The following is a 23974-nucleotide window of genomic DNA, read 5'->3' on the forward strand; positions in this document are numbered from 1 at the left end:
CAATTTTCTTCAAAGACTCCTGCAACAGCAATAAACAGCATGTCTAAACAACCCCCCCCCCCGGTGAAATAACAGTGAGACAATAAGAGAAAATGTCTCAAATCGGAGGTCATGGTTTTCTGGAGTCATGCATTTTTTATTAGATTGAATTGCTTTCTGTAAGTGGGCATTGTTGTTGGTCAGTTTCAGCCCATTTGCCAGCAGTCCCGAGGACACAGCAGAGGAGATTCTGGCTCAGATCGGCTGTGGGAAATTCATTATCACAGGAGGAAACTGGGAGCTGGTGTCAGAAGCAGCCAAGGTTCAAACATCTTAATGCTTTCTGATTTGCATAAAATGGAAATGTTTGCCTCTAGCATCGTAGTATCAGTGCAGAACAAATATATTAACCGTTCATGTCCCCATTTGTTTAACAGGATATCGTGGTTAAGATGCTCCATGTGGACCCCCACCAGCGTCTGACTGCCCCACAGGTACCATTAGTCCATAACATAAACTGGCCTGTCATATGGCATATTGTGCTATTAGTATAGTGCAGGTCCCACCTTGACAGTTTTTTTCCATCATGATATAATGAATATGCTATAGATATAAATTTTATTAATTTAGACAAAGCAATAGATTACAAAAGTGTATACAAACTGAAATTTTACATACATATCATTTCCTTTAGCCCAGATGTACACATATGCACTGAGCCTGATGTTCATACCACGACAGTATATCATGTGTTTGACTATATACCTACACTGTTTGCAATACTACAGATGTATCATGGTTGTGGTGTTACCACGTTATATACATTATATACATTCAGAGCTGATATCAGTTTTACTGTGATGCTTTTCAGGTTCTTCGTCACCCCTGGATTGTTGAGAGAGACCAGCTCTCTGACAAATGTCTCACCAGACAAGATCCACTCATTGTCAAGGTCAGAGCCTTTGTACTCTATGTAATTACAAATACAGATTACTATAGAGATAAGCATATTATCCCCTGTATCGTGCTAATATAGATGGAAAAATCACATATATCTATTGCTCAATCTAAAATCTTCTAAGGAGACCTCCAAAGAAAAGTGGATGTTTATAGTTTTTTGGGGTGGGTATTTTTATACTGTAGCTCCTACATTTTATGCTATTAATGTTTTGAGTTTGTAAGACTGCTACCTATATCAGGTCACTGTAACAGAAACTTTAACATTTTATTTAACCAGGAAGTCCCACTGAAATAAAGTGAATTCTACCTTAAAACAGAAGTTTGGTTCATCTTCGATGTTTAATGCAGAGTAGTCTTAAAAAGTATCTGGGGAAAAAAACACTTAAATTGTACCTGAAAGTATCAGATGTATTTGGATAGAGGAATGCAGCTTATAAATCGCTCCATTTTTACCAGCAGTGGTGCTGATTTACTGGTATGTCCATATTTTCAGTATTAGAGTGGTCTCCTATTAAACTGATTAATTTGCACAAAAAGAAGTAGGATTCAAAGTTGCATGCATAGCTTTATAACTGTTTCAGAGTAGTCCTCAAGGTCTGATTAGTTGATAATAAATATAAGTACACAATTTTAGTAAGTATAATTCTATAATTTCATACATGCCACAAAAATCTGTTATTGTTAAATTGAAAAGGCATAGTTAAAGTACTAAATAAACACTGTAGAGTAGCCACATGTGGTAAATGATTTATTAGTAATTCTAATAGGTTAACCTCATAGATTAAGTATACATAGATTAAGTATACATTTTAATCATACATTTTAACATAGGCTATTAAGGTACATAAGAGAAGATGCACTTTACTTTAAAGCTTGGGAATTCTTTTGTTATAACAGGTACAAAAATTATATATATTTAATAGCTAATATAATTAAATGGGTAACCATCAAATAGATTGTCTGGTCAATAATTCCTTTAAAATGGCTCTTTTGATAGTAAAGGTGTCACCTGAATTACACTGATCCAATACAATGCATTCTACTTTTATTCCACTAGGGGGCTCTATCTGCCACCTATTCTGCTTTGAGGCGCTGTGCTCCTGCCCCTGTCCTGGAGCCTGTTCAGTCTTCTGGCCTTGCTCAGCGGAGAGGGATGAAGAAACTCGGGAGTCCAAAACTCACTTCAGATCCTAAGGAAAAGGAATAGCCTCAACCATTTGAATGCAGCACAAATATAATTTTAGCTTTTAATCGTAGACCTGCATTCTAAAAAGCACAAATCACATCTAATAAACTATAACATGACAATATAGAGGCCTACTTGTACTGGCACCAGGATTAGCGTCAAGTCACTCGGTGAATTGTTTCAATTTTAACAGCTTGATGCACTGATATAAAATTCATCACATGCACCTTCATTGGAAACTGTGAAACTGAGTGGCTTGAGGAAGTCAAATAATAGACCTTAAAATAAATTATTCTTAATTTTGAAAAGAGAATTTTCAATTCAAACAGACATTTTATTAAAAAAAATTGCTTCTAACTTACCCGTCCTTTGGAAGCTGGCCTTGATTTCAGTTGGTTAACATCCTTGGTCATATAAGTGGCAAGGCTGTCTTACAATACACACAGACAAACTCTTATCTGCCTTGAATTACTGTATATTTGCAGGAACGGCTGCAGTTCAAAGTAAGAAACAGTAGACTGAAAAAACGAGTATTCAGTGCCACAAACATAAAAGTAGCAGTATGGTTTATATATTTTTGTATGTCAACAAAAGCATAGCATTTATTGTTCCAAAGTCATAACTTATACACACAGCATCTCTCTTAGATTAGCATATTTTACTCCAATCCTCAGACTCATGCCTGTTAAAAATGTAAATATCCTACCAAAGGGAATTATTTATTTAAAAATGCCATCTACATTAAGAACCACTGGATGTTGCACTCGAGCACCAGCAGAACAAAACAACCTAGCGTAAATATATATATTGTACGGCTGAGGTATAGTACAATTAAAAACACCAGAGGCCAGTGCCACTGGCACCTTTCTGTACCAGATTTTTTTTTTTTTTTTTTTTTGCCCGATTCAGCTGCTTTCATACGGTGTTGTTCATGTCTGAGGTGGAGCAACACTTGTTGGGAGACTTTAGTCCTCAGCAAGTCGTCATTCAACTGGAGTAACATCATTTCCACTTTACCCATGTCTCTTCTGTTCTGCTCCTCTGGAATATACAGCTACTGAGATACTGAACAGCTATGCTCAAATTTCAAAACACACAGGAAGACTGACTATTTACAGAACCTATAGCAATGCCATTTAGTCTTATTGGTAGAAAATGTGATCAAGATTTTTCTTGCATAATTGTCTTCCACAGCCTTTGATTCACTGAGTAGTCTTTAAAAGAAACATGGCACACTCTGCAGTCTATACATTTTAGACAACGTCCAGCATAATTCATCAATTTGCATGTGCTCAAATGTGTTTATCAGTAAGCTTATGTTTGCCATTAGTATCTGAAAGCCAAAACATTGGAGAATCACTGTGTCAGATTTTTGTATATACTGTCTAATGCTGCTGCCCTGATTTTATCTAATGAGATGTTCACTCATAAAGACGAGGTATGATAGAACAGGGTTTTTTGCAGATACTAGTAGCACTTTGTGTTGTACAGGTAAGCCGTAGCAATGTAGATTATAATGCTCCACAAGTTAGAAACATACTTGCTGATCAGAGGTAAAACGTTTTGAGATGTGCAAGAAATAAGCACTGTAGTAGAGACAATACATTCTGCACACAGTTTTGTTTGCCAATTCAAAAACTGTGGGTTTTGTTGCACTGCACAACGGCAAAAGGTGTGGCTGGCGAACTGATGAAACTATAAGTATGCAGTATGAGTATGTGTGTTGTACAACCGTAAAAGTAATGTTGTATATATTGTTTATTCATTTAGACTGTACGTACTGTTGTGCAAAACCAACAGTATGTTGTATCAGCAGGCTTGGTTGTACAACTGTCAGCAACCAGGAAGACCGATATATTGTTTAGCAAATATATTGGGACTGTACATATTACATTGTGTTGTGCATCCATTGCTGTGTACATACTGTCTATACCCAGCCAATTGTTGAAGATATTGGCCAGAATGCCAAAGTTTTACAAATAAAGGAAAAGAACGGAAAATGACATTGAAGTGTATGAAGAGCTGGTTTGATTTGTTATTCTGACTTGTGACAGAAGCGCTCCCAGTAACGTGATCGATGACATTAACCTGCATGCAATCAATCAGCCATTGCCTAATAAGGATTTGGCTTGTAAAAATCTATATTTTCATAACATAAACAAAAGGTCCTGTTCCATTTAATTGCTGTGAAGTCAGTGTAGTTTTATATTTAATAAGAAGGGTCACACCAAAAGAAATTATTTTCCAGTCATTAATAACCATTTCCTAATATCTACAAGTACTGAGAAAAATGTTTGACACCAACTTGCCTGTGAGGGGTAGAGGAAATCTCTTATTACCTGCCTTTTTTAGGAGTGAAACCTACTAAACCCAACATTTTAAACCTTCATGGTGCAGCAGCAGCAGCAGCAAGCCAGAGTTAAAGCCACTAGATGGCAACCAATCATAGTCCATCCTTTTGCTCTCTTTCCACTGCTTACTTGAAGTTGTCCCTTTAGAGCCATAATCCCTGAAAAAGAAGAAGGAAAACTCTTTAATTTATATCAACCACCAGGCACACCATAAAAGCTTTTAGCAGGCACTGAGCTGATGTGTCAGGTGGGTGTGGCGGGCTCATCAGCCCTGACATTTAAGTGCAGTAGTGCTCGGAGCAAAAGGGATTGTAGGATATGAGTAGATACAGATGACAAGCCCCCCTGTGAAGATGATTGCAGTGGAGTGACAAGAGGAGACCAAACAACAGACATAGCAAGGAGAAGGTGTCGGGAGGGGAGAGATGAAAGGCAAAAGAAAGAACAAAAGCTTTGAGAAACAATAACTCAACCCGGCAATTACAGCTTTGTCAGATTTTATGTTATCTTTTCATAAGGGGAGAACTTCAAAAATGTACTTAGAATCTTAAGAGTATATCGCCATTTTGAATTTATTGAAATCTTTGTAACTTTACCTTATGACTATGGAAAAATACAAATGATTGGTTTTGGTCTTAGGATTTTATATCATATTATTATTATTATTATTTTTAAATCTGTGGATATTTAAGTAAACCATGAGTTGGAAAACTGGTTAGCACCTGATACAGGTTAGCACCCTGCAATATGCAAGTTTTCAAATGCCTATGTAAGCAACTTTCTGATTTAGTACCAACAGTGGTGTTGTTGAAAGGGACATGACATTTTTCTGTAAAGTTAAGACATTAATATTTGCAGTATTTTGGTTGCCTCATCGCTACATTATTTTTTATTTTTTTTAAAAAGCTATTTCATATTGTCATAAAGATGAGGAAGACCAAGATGGATGCAAAGACAAAACAACAACAACAAAAAACCCAACAAAACAAAACAAGAAACACTGTTACTTTATGAAATCCCTGGGAAGTGAAGTGTTCCACTTAGGAAATCCCCTGGTACAGTCACCTTAACACCATGTCTTTTAATGACAAACCAGTCAAGCTGCAGTCCTAGATCCACATCCTCAGTCTATGTGAGATGTACCCCACAACCAGACTGTATCAGCCCTCCAGAAGCTGAGCTACAGTATGCTAGGCCGAACCTGAGGTACTGACTTCCAGCGTTGGCTGAGCCAGTGTAGCTTTCATCCTGGATGGAGGGGTTGACAGGCCCAAGCACTCTTTCTCAATGTACATGTACTTTTGTAAGTGTTTAATACATTCAGCGAGAGATAACCCTGCTTTTCGTCAGAGTTTTGTTTGTTTGTTTGTTAGTTAGTTGGGTTTTTTTTTTAATGGCAATATTAAATGCCATTTCTGAGCCTCCTCTTTGGGAGACCTCTGCTGATCACCTGCATGCAGAGATGTCTGAAATATAGCCGCTGGCTACTGAAGTAAAACATTTTGGTAGTTTCACAGCAAACTGTAGTCTGTGCTTTTGGGACATGAGAAATGACATATGCTCAAGCCAAGCCAAGAAGTGGGGGCCTTTTCCATTCCCTTGCCCTTAAAAAGAACAGGAGCTCCTCCTGCTGGGGATGAAGGGAAAGAGAGTTTCTTTTGTTATGTTTTTGTTTTTGGTTGGACACCCTACAATTGGCAAACTGCCTGGCTGCAGAATACTTTCATTGTTTTGTTACCCCCTGAGCAAAATGAAGTGGTCACACTTGGTGACACTAACAAAGTATTTCGAAGTGACTGATGATACTGAAGGGGTGCTTGGTGGCACTGTCATTTGTCCTAGCATCTCCTCTCTTTGAACTAGAGGGGATGGAGACTGATGCTGGATTCCATCCACCTAAGTAAGATATTGGAGTTGGGAAGAGTAGTAGTAGCAGCAGTAGTCAGAAGAGAAAGAAAAAAAAACATTTTTTATACTCCCTAGGCAAGTTAGAGCCACTAATACATCACAAAACTTGCAATGTGTGTGCACTCACAGATAGAAGCTGGCTGTGCATGGCTTATGTAATGAGTCACACACAACAGTGTGAGCACAGATTACAGGTTTTACTATATATGTTCACTGCTGCCATCTTGGATTGTGAAATCAGGGCTGGAAGTGCTCTCTAGCTTTCTGAGTTGGAAATCTGAGTTGAGGGGGCATTCCAGTTGCAAATTCTAATTTTGAAGTTGAACTTTCTGGCTTCCCAATTCAAATGGAAAGCAGTACGAGAAAGACCTGATAAACTGGGAACTGCAGAAGCACCTGAATCATAAACTATGAGGGCATTAGTTTACCCTTTCCATCCCTTCATGAGGTGATACAGAATACTGATTAAACGTTAGGTCAAACACTTCTTCTTACCCTCCTTTGGGCATGACAAGTTTCTTGCAGCCACCACTAGAAATAAATGCTTTACCCCAAAGCCTTGTGGTTTCTGCCTGCCTTGGCCTCCTGAGCAGATTGGGACACACTCTCCTTCTCTCTGCATTTTAACTCCACTTTGCCTATCCCTCACTGCCACTGCTGGAGCTGCAATGCTAGCTCTATGCACCTGGTGGGGTAGTGAATTTGATTTTTGTGGTAGGCAGAGGACGAAAGCTTCTCCGTCTTTCTGTCTTTCATTTTCTCCAAGACTGGGCCACAAAAGACCTTTGGCGGGACACAGGGTACGTCCATGACTCCAGCCTTCTTTGTCCATGATTGACAGGTTTAACCACAAGACTGTCCCACCAGAGACTGCAAGGCTCACCCACAGCCTTGGACTCCTCCACAGGAAGAGCATGGAATAAGTGTATAAACTACATACATTTTATACCAGAGTACAAGGCTTGGATTCATATCTTCCAAGTCTTTTCTTGATAAACAATGTGACAATGTTAAGGGAACATGCTGACTTTGCTGTATAGTGAGATCAATCTGCGTCAGATGTACATCGTAACTTACGACATAACCAGAACCGTTTCTTCTGATGTGCACCTCCTGAGAAATGTAAATACACGCCAGGTCAACTGCTGGAAGGTGGTGTCATCCTTGTCCTCCTTCATTTTGTCTAAATTGAGGTCTGTGTTGACGTCGCCATCCAGGTTACCCTCATTTCAGTTGAGGAGTCATTCACAAATGGCTGGGACACAACCAGTTCTTGCCCTCTATCATGTTTACCCATCTTGTGGTGGCTCATAGTTGATGGATGTCAGTCACAGCATTAGTGGCTGACAAGAAGGGGTCCTGCTGGGGTAGCAGCTATAACCATAGCCTGTTGGAAAAGGATGACATGTTATGCCATCTGTAGGTAGCGCTAACATCTGGGTTAAATCCAAATTGACTGTGTTAGCATGAGGGTTAGAGGCCATAACATGGCTAAACGAGTACGTCACCAAATTGCAGCTTCACATTGCTCACTTTTTCACTGTAGGAATCACTTCAAAGTTAGAACAGCTAATAATTCACATTATAACAGTCTCCTCTTTAGTTACATCTTTGCCTTTATATTCCAACATTCCCCTTCTGTCACAAAACAGAGGTCCAAAGAAAAGGGATATACACACTGACAGGGACAGATATCCCACCACCTATGGCACTGGATGTGCGTACATGCATATAAACACACACACACAGAGACACAGACCCTTGGACACCCTGTGGCATTACAGCTCGACCTGCCACTCGGACATTCACCGAATCAGACGGACAAATCTCTAACAGACGGCTCCTGACAAAGAGATTATCACCGTGACAGGAGAAGTGTGTGCAGCTGTGGGTGGTAGAGTTTATAGCAGGAAGATGGGGGTAGGGAGCGAACTCAGTACTTTCACACATTTTGCTTCTGTGCTCTCTCTCCCTCGCACTCTCATCACACCGGCATACATAGTCAGACTTCTCTCTATATGAGAAGCAGATGCATTACCTTTCATTACATGTGTGTGTGTCCATGAACATGTGTCAGGCCGGAAGAGAGGGACTCTAAAATCAGTTAACTGTACTTTAGAGGTTCTGCATAAGAATGAGTCCAGGTGTAAGATTTGTTGTCATTTTAAACTGTGTGAGAACTTTCCTTGTATTGGTGTTATGCTATAATTCACCCTTTGTATCTTACAATTAATACAATACGAATTACATCTCCCAGCTATATGCCAGAGCTCTGTGACAAACAGGTGCGATACGTGGCACACTGTAGTCTATGCAGTAGACTCCACCCAGCCTTTTTCTGTTGCACTGCTCATCAAAGCAATTTCAAGCCAACTTAGCTTCTGAAGGAAGGATATGTTACAGTGTTGAATAAAACAACAATGTCTGCTGTAGCAATGGTGTCTGGTGCACAGCAGCTAAATCAAAGGAGGGAAAAATATTTACCACTTTATACTCACTAAATTTGTAAGAAATCCTGTGCAGATTTTAAGAAATAAAATAAGTACAGCAATATGAAGGCAACACAACAAAAGATTTCGGTGCAACAGGGTTAAGTATAAACTCTTCAGTTATATTAGTGTCTTACTACAGAAGTTTTAAAATTAAAATATACATTGTTCATTCATTTTTTTTCCACCATCAGTCCCAAGTGCTCAACTTCAGCAGTATATTTCTGTACATACTTTATGTGACGTCAAACTTTATGGACTGCTGCAGGGTTGTTATCTGGCTCTTTAATTCAAATCTATATTAAAGTGGCATTAAAGTTTTTTAATAGTGTTGAGGATAAATCAAGGCATCAAACCTGCACTTATCCATTCGTGTAGCTAGTTTTGTGCCAGAATTATGGTCCTAAAAGGGAACAGAATCAATAAGAAATACCACACTGATGTTACTCTGCGTATTGCTTCACTCACATATAAATTTAACTGGAGAAAAGTTCATTTCATTTATAATCACAAACAATTTAACCACGAATGCCACCAATCTTTGCTCTAATTGTACAGAGAGTTATCAAGTAGCCACTGTGGATGAAATGGCTGATGGGACACAGTTTGATATTTTCAAACAGTTTTTGAACAAACCACAAATTGCTGCAATGACGGTGATATAATCATGTAATCCAAACACAAATACACTCACAAGTCAAAGGTGCCAGAGGAGGATAAGTGAAGCTCTGTAGAAAGTCAATTAATCTTTTCAGCGGTCCCCCTTCCCTCCGCCCTGCTTAAAAGCTTCATTTACCTCCTATGGAGAAGAGATAGAAACACCATTAGTGAGATGATGGCAGGACTGGAAAGGGGAAAGGAGAATCTCACAGTTGGATGAGCTGAAACAGTATAGGCCCCCATCTCCTCAAAAAGTGTGTGTGCGCGAAAAAGGCGAGAGCATCTTCTGCATGGGTGAGCTCAATTAGGTTCCATCTTGATTATCAAAGGTAGTGGTGTACAACTTTTAAGGCGGAAGTGTGCCTCAAATCCTGGTAATGGCAAAGGGTGGGCCGACCTGCAGAGTGAAGCAAGAGTTGGACTGATTGGAGTGGAGATGTGACTGAGGTTGGGTTTTTTTTGTTGGACAGAGGTGCTATACAAGGTGTACATTAGGGAATAACACCCTAACCACTATTTCCATATCTAAAGTAATGTGCGTGTGTGTGTGTGTATGACAGTGAGAGAGTGTGCGGCATTCGAGCCCAGCTGGATAAGTGATATTCATGTGTGTTTGCATGCACGCGTTTGGGTGTGTGAAATGCCAGTGAGCATATAGGCTTCGCTTGACTGAGCTCGGCTGGCTGCTGGGGCACAATTGGGGGGCTCTCTGTGTAAAGAGGTCAAAATACACACACATACAAACAACAGTGAGGAAGTTTGGCTGAATACGCAAGGCTCTGATAATCAAACAGTATGCAAATCAGCCAAATCCTATGCAGAAACAAACAATATGCCATATGAATCTAAGATTACAAATACACTACACTATGAACGATTCCAAACCTCACATTACTTATATATGTCACAGTGTTGCCACATTAGTCTGTATACATCTTGACATTTAAATTCAAGCCACCTGAGCTCGCAAGTTTCAAAATGATGTACGTCGAGGTGCAATATGTTTTCCTCCTCTCCCTGTTGATCGTAATTACTGCAGATCTGATCTCAGGGCTGTAAGGTTTTACTTGGGTTAATACACTTGCTGGCAGAAGAAGGTCAAGTTAAATCAATAGTAAGAGCATAGGCAAACCCTGGGCTGAAGTCTTGCAGGGGTAACTACAGGCAGGAGGCCAAGTCCCCATCTTCTTAATTACAACCAGCTTCTAGTGCTGACCCTGAAGACTTCTACAAGTCAATAACATGCACACAGTTCAATATGTGTTCTATTACTTGCACCGTATAACTCACACTCCTTCAGGGACAACGGGCCACAGGCTGACTTGAAGATCTGTCAAACTAATCATTAAGGAGTTTGGAAAAGACAGTGCTGGTTTTCCTTTATGCAGCATTGTCTCTGCATGCCCTCCCATGTGAATGTGTGCGTGGTTCAATGTGTCTCTGTGCCTGTTTTCACTAGTCTAGTGTGTAAACAAATGTTTTGTCCCAGTTAACTAGGTCCCAGTCAGACCAAACCCATTTGGCATTGGTCCGCTGATGCTGGTGTGTGCATGCATTCAGGCTACGGCAATATATAGATATATGTGGGCATATGTGTGTGTTGTGAACATGGCAGCCAGGGGGATAGCATGCTGCTGCTGCTGCTGACACTGGGCCTGTCTGCCTGGTGTGCCCCTTTCTGCACCAGTAGAGCTGGCACTACCTCCTGCCTCTGCCCAGCGCGCCAGCTGGGCGCTACCAGGAGAGGCCCTGCAGAGAGAGGACACAGGTCAGCTGTGACAGAGGGATGCAGAGAGAGAGAGGTGTGGAGTAAAGGGGAAAGGTTTAGATACAGAGCGGGGATAGAGGGATACAGCATAGTCATAGAAAGTTAAAAGAAGACTGAATACAAAGCAAGTAAATATTTCACTATTAAACAATGACATTATGATGAAAATGGGTTGTCATTATAGGCATAAGATGACCTTTTGTGTTTGTCTTGTGACATGTGTGTGAGGTGGGATTCACTTCAAAAGTCTGATAGTTTAATGTAAACCACTTATATACATTCTGAACACCAATTTGAATTTTATACCTGAAAAGTAGCATTTACTTCCACTTTTTCTTGCCCAATGTCAAAAGGTGGATTCTGAGAAAATCAGATGTGTCAGCATTAACCATCTAACAGTTTGTAACCTTTCTGGTTCTTTTAATGACATATCATTTAGATGCATTTGATATTTGCATACGGGACTTGGACGCTGTATTACAGTCTGTGGTTCTGCAGTCATTTTGTTGGGGTGTCCAGGTTATTATGTCAGAACGGTCAAATGAATTTACAATATAATTTGTTCCTTGATTATGTGATTTTTAAATGTTTTATTTTATCAAATTATACCACACTTAATTACCATTTCGAGACATCTATAAATATTAGTGTCAACTTTTCAAACAGACAAACAGACAAATCAATTAATAAATGTTAACTACTATTTCATTGTTTGGTAATAGTACATAACTAAAATAAAATTAACTATGAATTAACAAGGTTTTTCCTCAACACAATAGTGCATACATTCACTTTGGACCAGCTGCCCGAGAGATGTATAGTATTTGCTTGAATTTACTAAGGTTACAATTTATTCTACAAGGTGAAGAAAAAAATTATATAAAACTTGCCAAGATATTTCACAATCATATCTCATGGCTGTATTGCCTTGTATGGCTTTCTTTATAGGCTCTTTGTTCTTTAGAAAAAACAAAAGCAATAAACTTTTTTTTACCAAAATCTTTATTCTTTTTATTTTTTTTAACTTTAGCCACTGTAGTTAACTAAGCTGACTGGTTAAGTGAGCTTCACTTGGGATATTTTAATCTAGACGCTGTGTTTCTGTGAAATAATGACTCTTTCCCAGCACTATTACTCAATTAGAACAATTTCATATCATCTTTTTTGTTTGCAGCCTGCAGTGAGGTGCGACAAATGAGTCTTCTCGGTAACAGATGACATAAACTAAGGTTGGCAAAGATATCCAAATTGTAGTTATAAACAAAAAGTATGTGTCTATTCTATGCTGGCACGTTCAAGATATACACATGAAAATAAAATAAGACATACGAGTTCATTTGGTTCCTGTGAACACCTTAAGATCAATGAGGCTCTGTGTTTCTTGGTTTGCTCATCCATGTGTAAATGAGACTATTTGCATTGTACAGTGATTAGGGAAATTAGAGACCTGCTGAGGGAAATCACATTGCGTGCTCAGCCACAAGGAAGTAGGGTTATTGCTGTCTACAACTGTCAGACACTGACACTAGGCTTTGGGACTTTTCCATATGGCGTGAGATAATATTCCTGGGAGGCAGAACACTTTCAAAAGCTGCACATACATATTATCTGCATTTTATAGTGTGAAATACTCGTTGGTTATTTGTGAACTGTACTCACCTGTGATGTATTGCAAAAAAAAAAAAAAAATTGTGCTGAGAATATATTAAAAGCATTACCTTAGAAATCAAACTTATGTATAGTTCCATTGCTTTATCTTTCAACGTGCCCAATTACTCCATCAAAAGAAGTAAAGCTTAATGATCCTGACTGGGACTTGGGTGGCAACACCTTTGTTCCCCGAGTCAAGTCACAAACTAATGAGTTTAACTGGATGGTAAATAACAGCACAGGCATGTCAAAGGTCTCTGACCTTTCTACTCGAGATTTGCAGTGGACTACACTGAACAAACCCTTTCAAGGTCCTGCAACCTATCATTAAGAAGAGCAGCTTAGACGAAAGCGCCAGAACAAGAACAAGAACAATAAAAAAAACCAAACATTTTCTCTTGTTGTTTGCTTTCTGTGCTTCTGTGCCATCCTGAGGGAAGTTGATGGGGCAAAACATTTGCTGAGTAAATCATTCACTGAAAATGACAATAGAGACAATAAAATGTAAGCTCTTTGTGTAAACTGCGAAAATAATAGGAACGCTAATAAAGAACGCCTTGTTTTTGAGAGTTGGGCTTAGAACAAATGTAACCCTGGTCGCTTAAAGGACAACATCTGGTCTTATGACTTTCGTCACTATGCTATAATGTAGTGTAGCTCAAAGCCCAAATCTACTGGCTTTGACATGAAAGACCTGCAGGGCTATCCGTTAAGTAGCGGAATCAGTGGGATGAAGTCATTACACCAGTATGAGAGACGGAGCCTTGATACCCTCACCTTCTTTCTCCTTCTACTCCCAACCTCCTGCCCCACCACAGACACCCTCTGAACACCCCGCCCCAAGTCCGCACCTTTTCCAAAGCGTCCTCTCTCCCACCCCCTTTCTCCATGGGCCCTGGGTCTCTGGCTGGCACAGCTGTGCCGGGAGCCGTGCTGTCACAAGCGGTTAGGGTGACAGCCACTCACACTTCATAATGTCCCTCTCACAGGTCACCGAGCGACAAGCTGGGTCACCTCGCTCCAGCAGGCAGCCCCAGGGGAAGCAGAGTGCCCCCACCACCTCCACTACCTCCCCAATCCCTCCCTCACCCACCATCTCCCCATCAAATCCCCAAACCTTCCACCCTCCTATTGCCCAGAAAAATAGAGAGACAGGGGGTTTTGGGGGGGGGGGGTCCAGGTGGAAGGACCTATTCTGAAGGGATGGTCCACGAGAAACTCTCCATGCTGGAGACTATGCCAGGCCCGTGATTACAGTGGGCACTGTTAGTTCCTCTGATAGGGATGAAGCTGGCAGCATGGGTTAGGGCTTGTATCTGCTGTGTAGATGGTAAGACCTCAGAGGAACATGATGATGCACTGCCTTTCTGTAGATCTTATGGCTGCCACAAAATCGGGTATCAATGCAGCAAAATAAATCAAGATCAAATATATTTTAAGCTTTATTCTTTGAATTATAGAAACCACAAAATCTTAAATATAAACTTGACTTTCTTGCCATACTCCAGATGGGTGAAAGCATGGTATGAACTTTGTAAATGGCCATAGGAGAGCACCATATGCTCCTCATGTCTGCCATCCAACTGTCATTAATGTGCATTATCTGTGCTCTCAATCTCATTGTCTAACCTAATAGCAATGCAAGTCAGTAGAGACAACATTAAGATTCACATTATTGGGCCCATGCTGACACTCTCTCTAATTGGTTTGCCATTTTTACCTAATGCACAGCTTTCAGGTCATCACAATTAAAACTGTCTGTCTGAATATGTCACGCGAATTAAGTGGCTCTTTCTTAGATTCAGAGTATCTAGAATATTCAAATTGCATTTAAATGCCATTTTCCTTGTCTTTAAAAATATGTTAAAGCAGATTTAAAATATACATTTGACATACATGTACTTTAGATATGAACTGCTAGAGCAACACAAAGAAATTGAGAACAACAACTAAGCAACGAGTTGTTCATAGAAATATTTTCCTACTTCACGCACTAACAAACGACAAGTTAAGCATGTGAATTTAGGGGGCAGATAAGCAAACTGGATGCAGCGCCTAGCGTTGGCTTCAGCTGTGAGCGAGAGGCCTCGTACCCAATTCCCCTTATTCAAACAGTCACACCCAGAGAGCGGTTAATTCACTAAAGGTGCACATACACCCACTGAACAATGTGTAGCAATTAATTTCGCTCTCCCTCCCACATCTGGCGCTTCGGTGTGACCCTGCCTCTGCTGCGCTGTGTCAGTCAGGCTAGGCAAGGCTCTGTAATTTCACACGTAAAGGACCCCAATGAAACGTGAAAAGAATATGTGGCATTGTTAAATTGCATTAAAGAGTTTAAAACAGTTGATCTGTGCCCCCCCACCCCCCACCTTCTTCCAGAGAAAACAAAGCAGTAGATGAGATCAAATGCTCACTGATGAGATGTGACATAATGCAATATGCACAGAGGATGCATTTTCACAAAGGGGAAAATTTCATTACAGGCCCCTCTGCAAACAGGATAAACACCTTGGAAGAGAGAGAGAGGTACGATGCCACAACAGGGGCCACGCTAAAGGGACCGTCAGGCCTCTCCAGATCTTGGACTAATTGCCTGTCAGGTATCAGGTTCCATGGAGAGATTCAAAATACCTCGGAACTTGGAATTTGCTGCAGTAAGGTGTACGGCTTATTTAGCGAGTCACAAACACACAGCAGCAGCAGCAGCAGCACAGATTCCAAGTTTTACAGCTTCATTACTGTTTATGTTTGCTGCCGCCATCTTGGATTGTTAACTCGTGGTTGCTGGGGCTGTTCCAACTTTCCGAGTGGGAAATGCAAGTTGAGGAGGGGTTCAAGATTCATATTCCAAACTCGAACTCGGAAATTCCAACTTCACATTCATTCTGGAACCCACTATTATTGTGCGTTTTATGTCACTGAAAATATTTAACTTTTGGACTTTGGAAAGACAAAGGACTTTTAAACTCTACAGAGCGATGGGGTTTTTTTGTGATTTTTCTGCAGTATCACCCTTTTTCACAGTCATGTAACTTTATGGAAACACTCACGTCATGAAAGGCAATACATACATTTTCTTTGTTACAAGGAAACTTCACATCGTGGCCTCAACCACAGCTCTAGGATTCCATGTTTTAAGCCATTTCTACTGTTTTCTGGTATTATTTTGAGGAAGATTGTTCAGGCATTCATTCGATACTGGAAGTGCACACAGGCAGGAAAAATGGGTTAAAAACTGAAACCGAAAGCTCACTGCTGAGAGAATGCTACTGAGGTATGCGCTCCAGACACTCAACCACTGGGCCACCCCCTTTTTTCAGGCATTTAATAATGTGAATTGAACAATCTATCTGAACATAAGATGAGATTTACAAATGTACTATTTGGTTACACACAAACTTTAATCATTGGTTATTATTCATCTCTTTCCTACAGTGTGTCTTTTGTCCTGTCTTTCTCCCCTCACCCCCAAGACCTGACTGTGCCCGTTTCTGCTGGAGGTTTATTCCTGTTAAAACCGAGATCTTCCTTCCCGCTGTCATCAAGTGCTTGTTCACAGGGGCTCATCTGATTGTTGGGGTGTTCACTGTATTATTGTCTTTACCTTACTGTCTTTGCCTTGAGGCAACCGTTTCTGTGATTTGGAGCTATAAAAATAAAACTGAACTGAATGAATGAACAAGCTCATGCTTCTCTGTTTTGTTGTAAATTTTCAGTTGGCTAAATTTTCAAAGATGGCAAAAAGTTCAAAAGCTAAAAGCATCATAAAGACGTCCTCCCATTCATGCAAAACTGGAGAATTCTACACTGTTCTTCTTCCTTACAACTTATCCTTAGCCTCGAACACACCATCCTCTCCTCTACTCCCCGATTGCACCACCTCTCTGTCTCTCTCTCTTTCTCTGTGCCACTGTGCCAGTCACCACGCTCTAGGGCTCTGGAGATATTTCAAACATATCTGAGAAATCAATCTTACAGCAAACTGAAGGAAAACATCGAATGTCATTGAGCAATAAGTATGAAGCCTGTCAGAGGTGGAGCTGAGAGCTGGGCCTGCGGCAAGTAAGGCCTGCCAGTATCCCAGTGAGAGGCCTCGTCAGCTCGGCCCCCGTGCCTCTTCCCATACACACATTCACACACACAAGCGTACATGTGCGCGCATACACACACACACACACACACACACACACACACACACACACATCTGACAAAGACAGTTACAATGTCGTTATACTGTTTTTGATTCACACTGCTTCCTCTTACTTCACCTATCTTACTTCTGTCTGTCCAGGATATTTAAAAAATAAAAAAAAGTGTGCATTTATATTGTGTATTAGATACAGACAGAAAACATGGAGAGAGACAGCAGGGGTACGACATGTAGCGAAGGTCAAGCCAGCTTGCTAAATACAAAAAATTAAAACCATGCAATAATTAGAATTCAAATAATTGATAAGCTATTACTTTAATTACCGGTCATTATGGCAATCATTTTCTTGTTTTGTCACAATCCATTTCAGTTCCACAGGTGCACAATGGCATCTTGCATCTCATATGATGAAAACCCAAACAAATGATATTCAATTTAGTGTCACAGGAGGATTTTTTTTTTGCTATTTTGCTTTAAAAGAATTACACGATTACTGGATTATCAAAATTGTGTGATAACTTAATCAAGCTTGTTCCACTTTCAAATACAGCTATTTGCTCTAAATTGATCTGTATAACAATTACACAATCAAATTTATTACCCGCTCATTTAGCAAAATCTGACTAAATGATTGTATGCCAGCAGCGATTTCAAAAAAAAAAAAAAATCAATGGGTCTTTGATCCTTCTCACAGAATACAAGATGCTCTGAAACTGTACGTCCTCCACTATGTGGTTCAGGGTAACCCTTTGCATCTAGCTGAGAGGAGAAGTAGATACAGGCCAACAGAAAATGAAAACACGAGAGAGGAAGACAGATTTCAGTAGGCAGGAGGGGAGAAGGGCAGCAGATAAGGAGAGACTCAGCCCAGATAGACAAGTGAAAGGAAGCAGAAGTTGATGAAACAAGATGTCACCACTGATGGGTCATTACACCCAAGTAAGCATGGGACACTAGCTGAGCTTGCACTGCCCCCACCCCTCACCACCACCCCTTCATCTTTTTTTTTTTTGTCCCTGAGCAGACAGTAACTACTTTATTGCTACTGCCTCCTCACTATTACTTTTCAGGCTCTGTGCTGATTATCCTCTCGGTACAACAAATCACTGCAGCTCAGTGTCGCGGCACTCCAAATTGGCCCGCTTATATTTGCGTACAGATGTGTTTACATCCCCAGGTCAATTGAATTAGGCCTTATAATGAGCCTGGGTGCTGAACAGCTAGCATGCCTGAGCACACTGGGGCATGAACAGGCGCAAATCAGGTGAATCCAGTTAAGAGAGTTTACACTTAACATCACATGCACCCAGTATTTGTCTCGCTGTCTCTTGCTGCACCCATCCTGTTGCTCATTATTATGACTCCAAGCCTGAATGATGATCAGGGCAACAACATCTATGCAACGCCACATCAACGGGTTGAGGGTGTGGAATCAAAAAGCAACACTAATCTACAAATCCCCAGTGTGAGAGTTTGATAGTAAAGCTCAACCATTACTTGTTTTAAAGCTTACTCATTATTTAGCCTTCTTATCACACAGCCACTGGTCACATCACAAAGATGAGCCAGTACGGATGCAGAAAGTGAGATGTTAATGTAAGGAAGAACACTGAATGAACAAATAACACTGAATTATTCAAAAATATGCCTAAATCTGAGTGCATGAGGGATGAATTAGTGATCTGCCAGTGATTTAGAATGATAATGAAATGTTTGTTTCTGGTGATGGACAGGGTAGCCTGGGTAAGTGCTGTGATGTGAATATGACAGTTGGATCTGAGGTCCTTGAGCTGTTCAGTGACAGGGAACAGAGAGGTCATCATTATAGAAAACAGAAAGAGCTGCTTGACCTTGAAAAGTAAGGTTATATGCGTGCTTACTGTCTTGCATCAGCCCCCATAAATACACATACATATTTTTATTATTGCACCTGAAACAAATACAATGTAAACACATAATTTAAAAGTTTAATGATAAGCATAATTTACAATTAGTTGAGTTACGTCTCAAAATATGTTGATGTAGAGGGAAATGTATTAGCCTGCAGTATAGATGAGCCAATTATTTTAACTCAGAAATAAACCTGAAAGCTCGTGCAAAGAAAAAAAAACAAACAAAGCAAAAACAAAATATGTATATATATTCTGAGCCTCAATGGTCGCCATCAATCAAATACAAAATACCAAACTAATGTAGTCCGTATTAGGTAAGAGTTTCAGGTTTTTCACACATGAAGTGATGGAAGAGCCCAGAGGGATCTCACATCAGTTTCCATGTGTGCATGTAGACTAGTGAGTGGAACTAAAACCAGGCTTGCGAACCAACGCGCCCTGGCTCCACTGGGACACACATAAGCGACAACAACAGCCGAATTAACCATGCACACTGCAGACGCCAGCGCGCTGAGCTAATACCAGCGAGCTGTGTGCTCAGTCAGCGGCCTCGGGTCCACTCTGGTCCACTGATTCGAGGGACTACGATGAACCGTCATGCAGCTATGGTTCTGTGCTGTGAAATTTGACCGGGGTGTGAAGGTGGAAAAACCAAATAAGCATGATGCTGAAATACAGTATCACGCTTTCTCACCCCTCTCACGCCCATCTCTCAACACTGTCAAACAAGATAAAGTGGAAAATTGTACATGATCAGAACGGTCTTGATTTCTTCATTGTGACTAATGTGCCATTGGCTCTGGCTTGTTTGAACTACCGTCTCCTTTATCACTAGCAGTTTAAAAAGAATAAAACAGTTTTAAAAATCTGGTTTAATAAGTTCCTTCTTACTTTTCCCAGCATTTTCTATTTCAATTAGATACAACAAAAGGTCACATTTCACACAATACCCATTTTGCTTTACTTTCCTCACAAGTGAATCCCTTCTCTATTTCCTTGTGTTTTATTTTTTTACATTTACTTCAACAAAACGCAACCAAGGATCACTTGGCACTTTTTTTTTTCCTGTCCATCAGAAATCTTCTCTTGACCCTGGACATGTTGCTGCCTTCATGCTGGTAACTCTAATAGCATCCGATCCACAGAGAGCAGACCAACACTGCTTGAGCCACACAAACACAGGCACACACAAAGCTCCGTGCACCCTTTCTGCAGCATTCCTGTAACACTGATAACAGAGTTCATCTCTTTGCTTTCCTCATGTGTACTGCATAAAGGTCATAAATGCATTAAACTAACATTTGCACAGGCAGGAGGACACACACATACACACACAGAGAACTCACAGGGGTATTAAAGGACCCCCCACTCTCTAAAATAAATAAATAAAATGCAACATGAAGAGAAGACAGCACAAAGACACTTATTACCTGGACCAAGGTCCTATTACCTGGACCTTGAGGGGCCTTGGCTGCCTAGACGGCATCTGAAGGTGGAGCCTCCAGTCTTAGTATCCATGACCACAAACACACACAAAGCGGCTGAAACAGTCAACTTGGGCTGGCAGAGAGCTGGTCTCAGCCACTCTCACCACACTGGGCCTAGTTATACTCTGTCTGTGTGAGGTACACTGATTACTGATATTACACGCACACACACACACTACCTTCACTGCAGGGTATGTGTAAACTCACCATGCAGAAGCAGGTCGCTGCATTAAACACAAGCATATGCTAGCAAGGAGTCTTACTATGATCTTGCACACAGCACTCCACTAGACTGGGCTTCAACACGCTACACTAGTCCGTATTCCACTGCATTACATTGGGCAGGCTAACGCTAGCTCACGCACTGCCACAGTGTTAACAACCGCTCGGTCCTTGCTAGCAGGTTGCTAAGCTAGGCTAAAGCAAATCAAGGCCTCCTGCAGTCATTGGTGTGAGAGCCCATTTTCACAGTTCACACCCGACCTGCTAATGGCTGATCATTCATTCACGCTCTCTGTTGATTGCACAGGCAGGGGGTTGGCCAATCGTACAGTTCGCTAATGTACCGTACATAGTGAGGATAATCGGCGAGAGCAATAAGCATGTTAATGTTCTGTTGGCCATGAAAACTGAGGTCTGGTAATATTTTATGAGCAGGATCATCTCAAGAGTTGTGTTTGGTTCGGAACTACAGGTCGGGGCAGCAGAAGATTCATTCATTCATAAAAGACAAACTTGTTCAGTCCGCGGTGTTTAAGGGACCACATTCCTTATGATAATGTTACAGTTTAAATCCATGTACCGTGTCGTCCAGCAGTGGTTATATCGGAAATGCTCAGTGCAGATGCAGACCTCTGAAATGAAATGCTTTAATTCTGCATGCCCTGAAGGCAAGCAGAAGAACTGTTTGAACTTGAACATGTACATGTTTTGGATAAACTTTTTGGATCAACTTTATAATATCCGAGTGTATGTTGATATTTGATTACTGCTGAAACTGTAACAGCACAATAACACGGTATGTCCTAAAGACGTGACCTTGCCATGACCATCAGGATACTTTGAAGGCACAAACTATGACATTAATGTCTAGCACATTTGTACTTATTGATCCTGATTTTTTTAATGCTTGACACATTGTTATTCTTTAACCTCCTAGGACCTGGCGTCTACATGTGGACATCACATTTTGGGTTATTTAGACCAAAATACTCCATTTTGCTCTACAAGGGCCTGATATTCACTTACGAGGACATTATACCGCTACTGGTCTATTGAAATTTTAAACGAATATCCTCATATGTGGCTCTCATTTTTCTTAGAAACAAAAAATCAGGTAAAAAAAACCCCAAACAAACAAAGAAAGTAATTCTTTGTTTTTACATTCATCAGGCCCCAATATGTACAAAAATATCAAAGAGTTCGGGTCTTAGGAGGTTAATACTATTTGTGTCCAAATTTGAGGTAAAACCACAAACTGGATGGATAAAATCAACGAAACATTGTCCCAGTCTGGCCAGAATAGGGGCTCATGCTGAAGCCACTTTCACAACTAAATTAGACTAAACATCAGGTTGAGACACGCAACGCTTACTGACTGACACTGTTCACAATTATCATTCATTTTTCATAGAGCACTAACTGAACAAGGACATGAAATCAGCTAACATATTGTAGAGCTGTATCATCTCTATCGTCCAGGCTCTAATGAAGGATTTCATATTCAAAACAGATCTCCTTCATATCAAATCTTTTTTTCTTTTTTGCAGCAGTTTTAATCAAATCATAAACCAAACAACCTTGTGTCCTTAATTGGACTGTCATTCCCTCTCTTACAGAGACACATTTGTATGAAAATTTTAATGTTTTTTGTCACAATGGAAATTGGTTACTTGCTGAGAAAAACCCTTCTAAAACCATCACCATGTAGCTGAAAAAAGAAATCTTTGTATGACAGTCAGTAATTCTAATTATGTTACTAATTAGTGAGCAAAGGCAGAGAAACTAAGTCTGAAGTAAAAAGAAACCTCACAAATAAAACACTTTATATATTAAGACAGCATGCTTCGGGCAGTATATAGATTTGAACAAGGGAAGCACATTTCACTCCCTGTAATTAATATTAGTGTACACAGAGGATTAATGCACACATTCACTTTTACTGTATTTAGAAATTCTAATTGACGTTAGGCTTGTATCAGTTTAGCATTTTCTGTGTCAGCAAAGAGCTGTGAGGCATGCTGACGTGAACCATGTTGCATCTGCCTCCCTCACAGGTTTTTCACAGTGCATTAGGAGAACCTTGCAGAATTAGTCTTTGAGATCACACTGCATTTTCTGTGCGACTACACATCCTTACCCTGTGGATGAGCTCAACTCTCCTACTCTGTCCATCTGGATATCCCAACTTATCCCAGAAAGTCCAGTTCTGCCAAACATGACAAACTTCGTCTACTAGATTGGATTAAAGCATGAGAGGGAGCATGCAGCCAAGGCCTTAGACTTAAATGCTCTCCAGGCTAAAAAGAGAGTGATAGAGTTAGTGCCAAGGAAGCATAATTAATGTTCTTAATTGGGTCTTTCCTTACAGTGGCGAATGATAGTGCACTCATAGTTAGCCATGGCTCCAGGGCCACTGCCATGCGCTCTTAGTGACGTGCGTCCTGTGCTTGTCTGATCTCATACACTTGCTGGCCTCGTCCTGCAAGAATTTAGACAACGCTCAACTGTGGGCAGAGGAGGAGATAAATACTAATGCACATATGTTTCATGCTTCTCAAGCAGGTATCATCCCCCCTCATCCCTTTATTCCAGCTGCTGAATGATGAAGTGAGTCATAACAAACCCCCTCTGTGTCCCATCTGATTTGGCCTTTGTCCACTACAAGATTTACTTAACCTCCTAAAGCTGCTCTCCCCCAGAGGTCTTACTTACAAGCACTCTCCTCCTCTCTCTGACCGCTGGCTTAGTGACATCAGATGGCCAACGAGGTGTAAATCCGCTGCCCTTAAAGAAGTTAAGTCAGGTGTAACACACAAGCCTGTTTGGTAGAGGAGAAATTGCCAAATACATTATTTTGTGCTGAGAGAGCATGTGCGAAAAATGTATGCATGCATAATAGATAGATAGATAGATAGATAGATAGATAGATAGATAGATAGATAGATAGATAGATAGATAGATAGATAGATAGATAGATAGATAGATAGATAGATAGATAGATAGATAGATAGATAGATAGATAGATAGATTTTGTCAGGGATTGTGTGTAATGTATTTTTCAGTACATGCCTTTTCAAGTGTGGGTATGGAGCTGGAGAAAATAGTGAAAAAGCAAAAGGTCATTTTAGTCAATAGTTGTGTATTTTTGGATTGTCCCATACACCTGTTTCTTCCAGCTAACACCAGCAGGGGTCAGTAGTGCACTGTTATCCTAGTTTCTGACTGCCTTTCATTCAAACCAGGAAAATTGTCCATTACTACACTGATGA

At 40.5% G+C, this 23974-nt stretch overlaps 1 protein-coding gene and 1 long non-coding RNA gene across 3 annotated transcripts in view; one reads left to right on the forward strand and one right to left on the reverse strand.

Moving 5' to 3' along the window:
- The window catches only part of rps6ka2 (ribosomal protein S6 kinase, polypeptide 2), an 18887-nt gene extending 14738 nt beyond the window's left edge, over positions 1 to 4149 (forward strand). For both annotated transcript variants that reach the window (XM_086285758.1, XM_086285769.1), the window contains exons 19-22: positions 184 to 301; positions 417 to 473; positions 851 to 931; positions 1997 to 4149. In XM_086285758.1, the coding sequence (XP_086141884.1) occupies positions 184 to 301; positions 417 to 473; positions 851 to 931; positions 1997 to 2146 (406 nt within the window). In that variant the 3' untranslated portion in view covers positions 2147 to 4149. The remainder of the gene's footprint in view (positions 1 to 183; positions 302 to 416; positions 474 to 850; positions 932 to 1996) is intronic.
- On the reverse strand, positions 157 to 20875 carry LOC147338880 (uncharacterized). Its single transcript, XR_015128350.1, has 4 exons — positions 20691 to 20875; positions 9568 to 9672; positions 7462 to 7771; positions 157 to 4634 (listed from the first exon to the last, which is right to left on the reverse strand). It is a non-coding gene; the product is annotated as an uncharacterized LOC147338880 (long non-coding RNA).
- Between the last annotated feature and the right edge of the window lie 3099 nt (positions 20876 to 23974).

Source organism: Aulonocara sp. 'chitande type north' Nkhata Bay, linkage group LG1 (assembly GCF_057382095.1).
Source record: "Aulonocara sp. 'chitande type north' Nkhata Bay isolate Kocher_YH1m ecotype deep benthic linkage group LG1, A_spYH_male_GT1.1, whole genome shotgun sequence".
NCBI classification, from domain to species: Eukaryota; Metazoa; Chordata; class Actinopteri; order Cichliformes; family Cichlidae; genus Aulonocara; species Aulonocara sp. 'chitande type north' Nkhata Bay.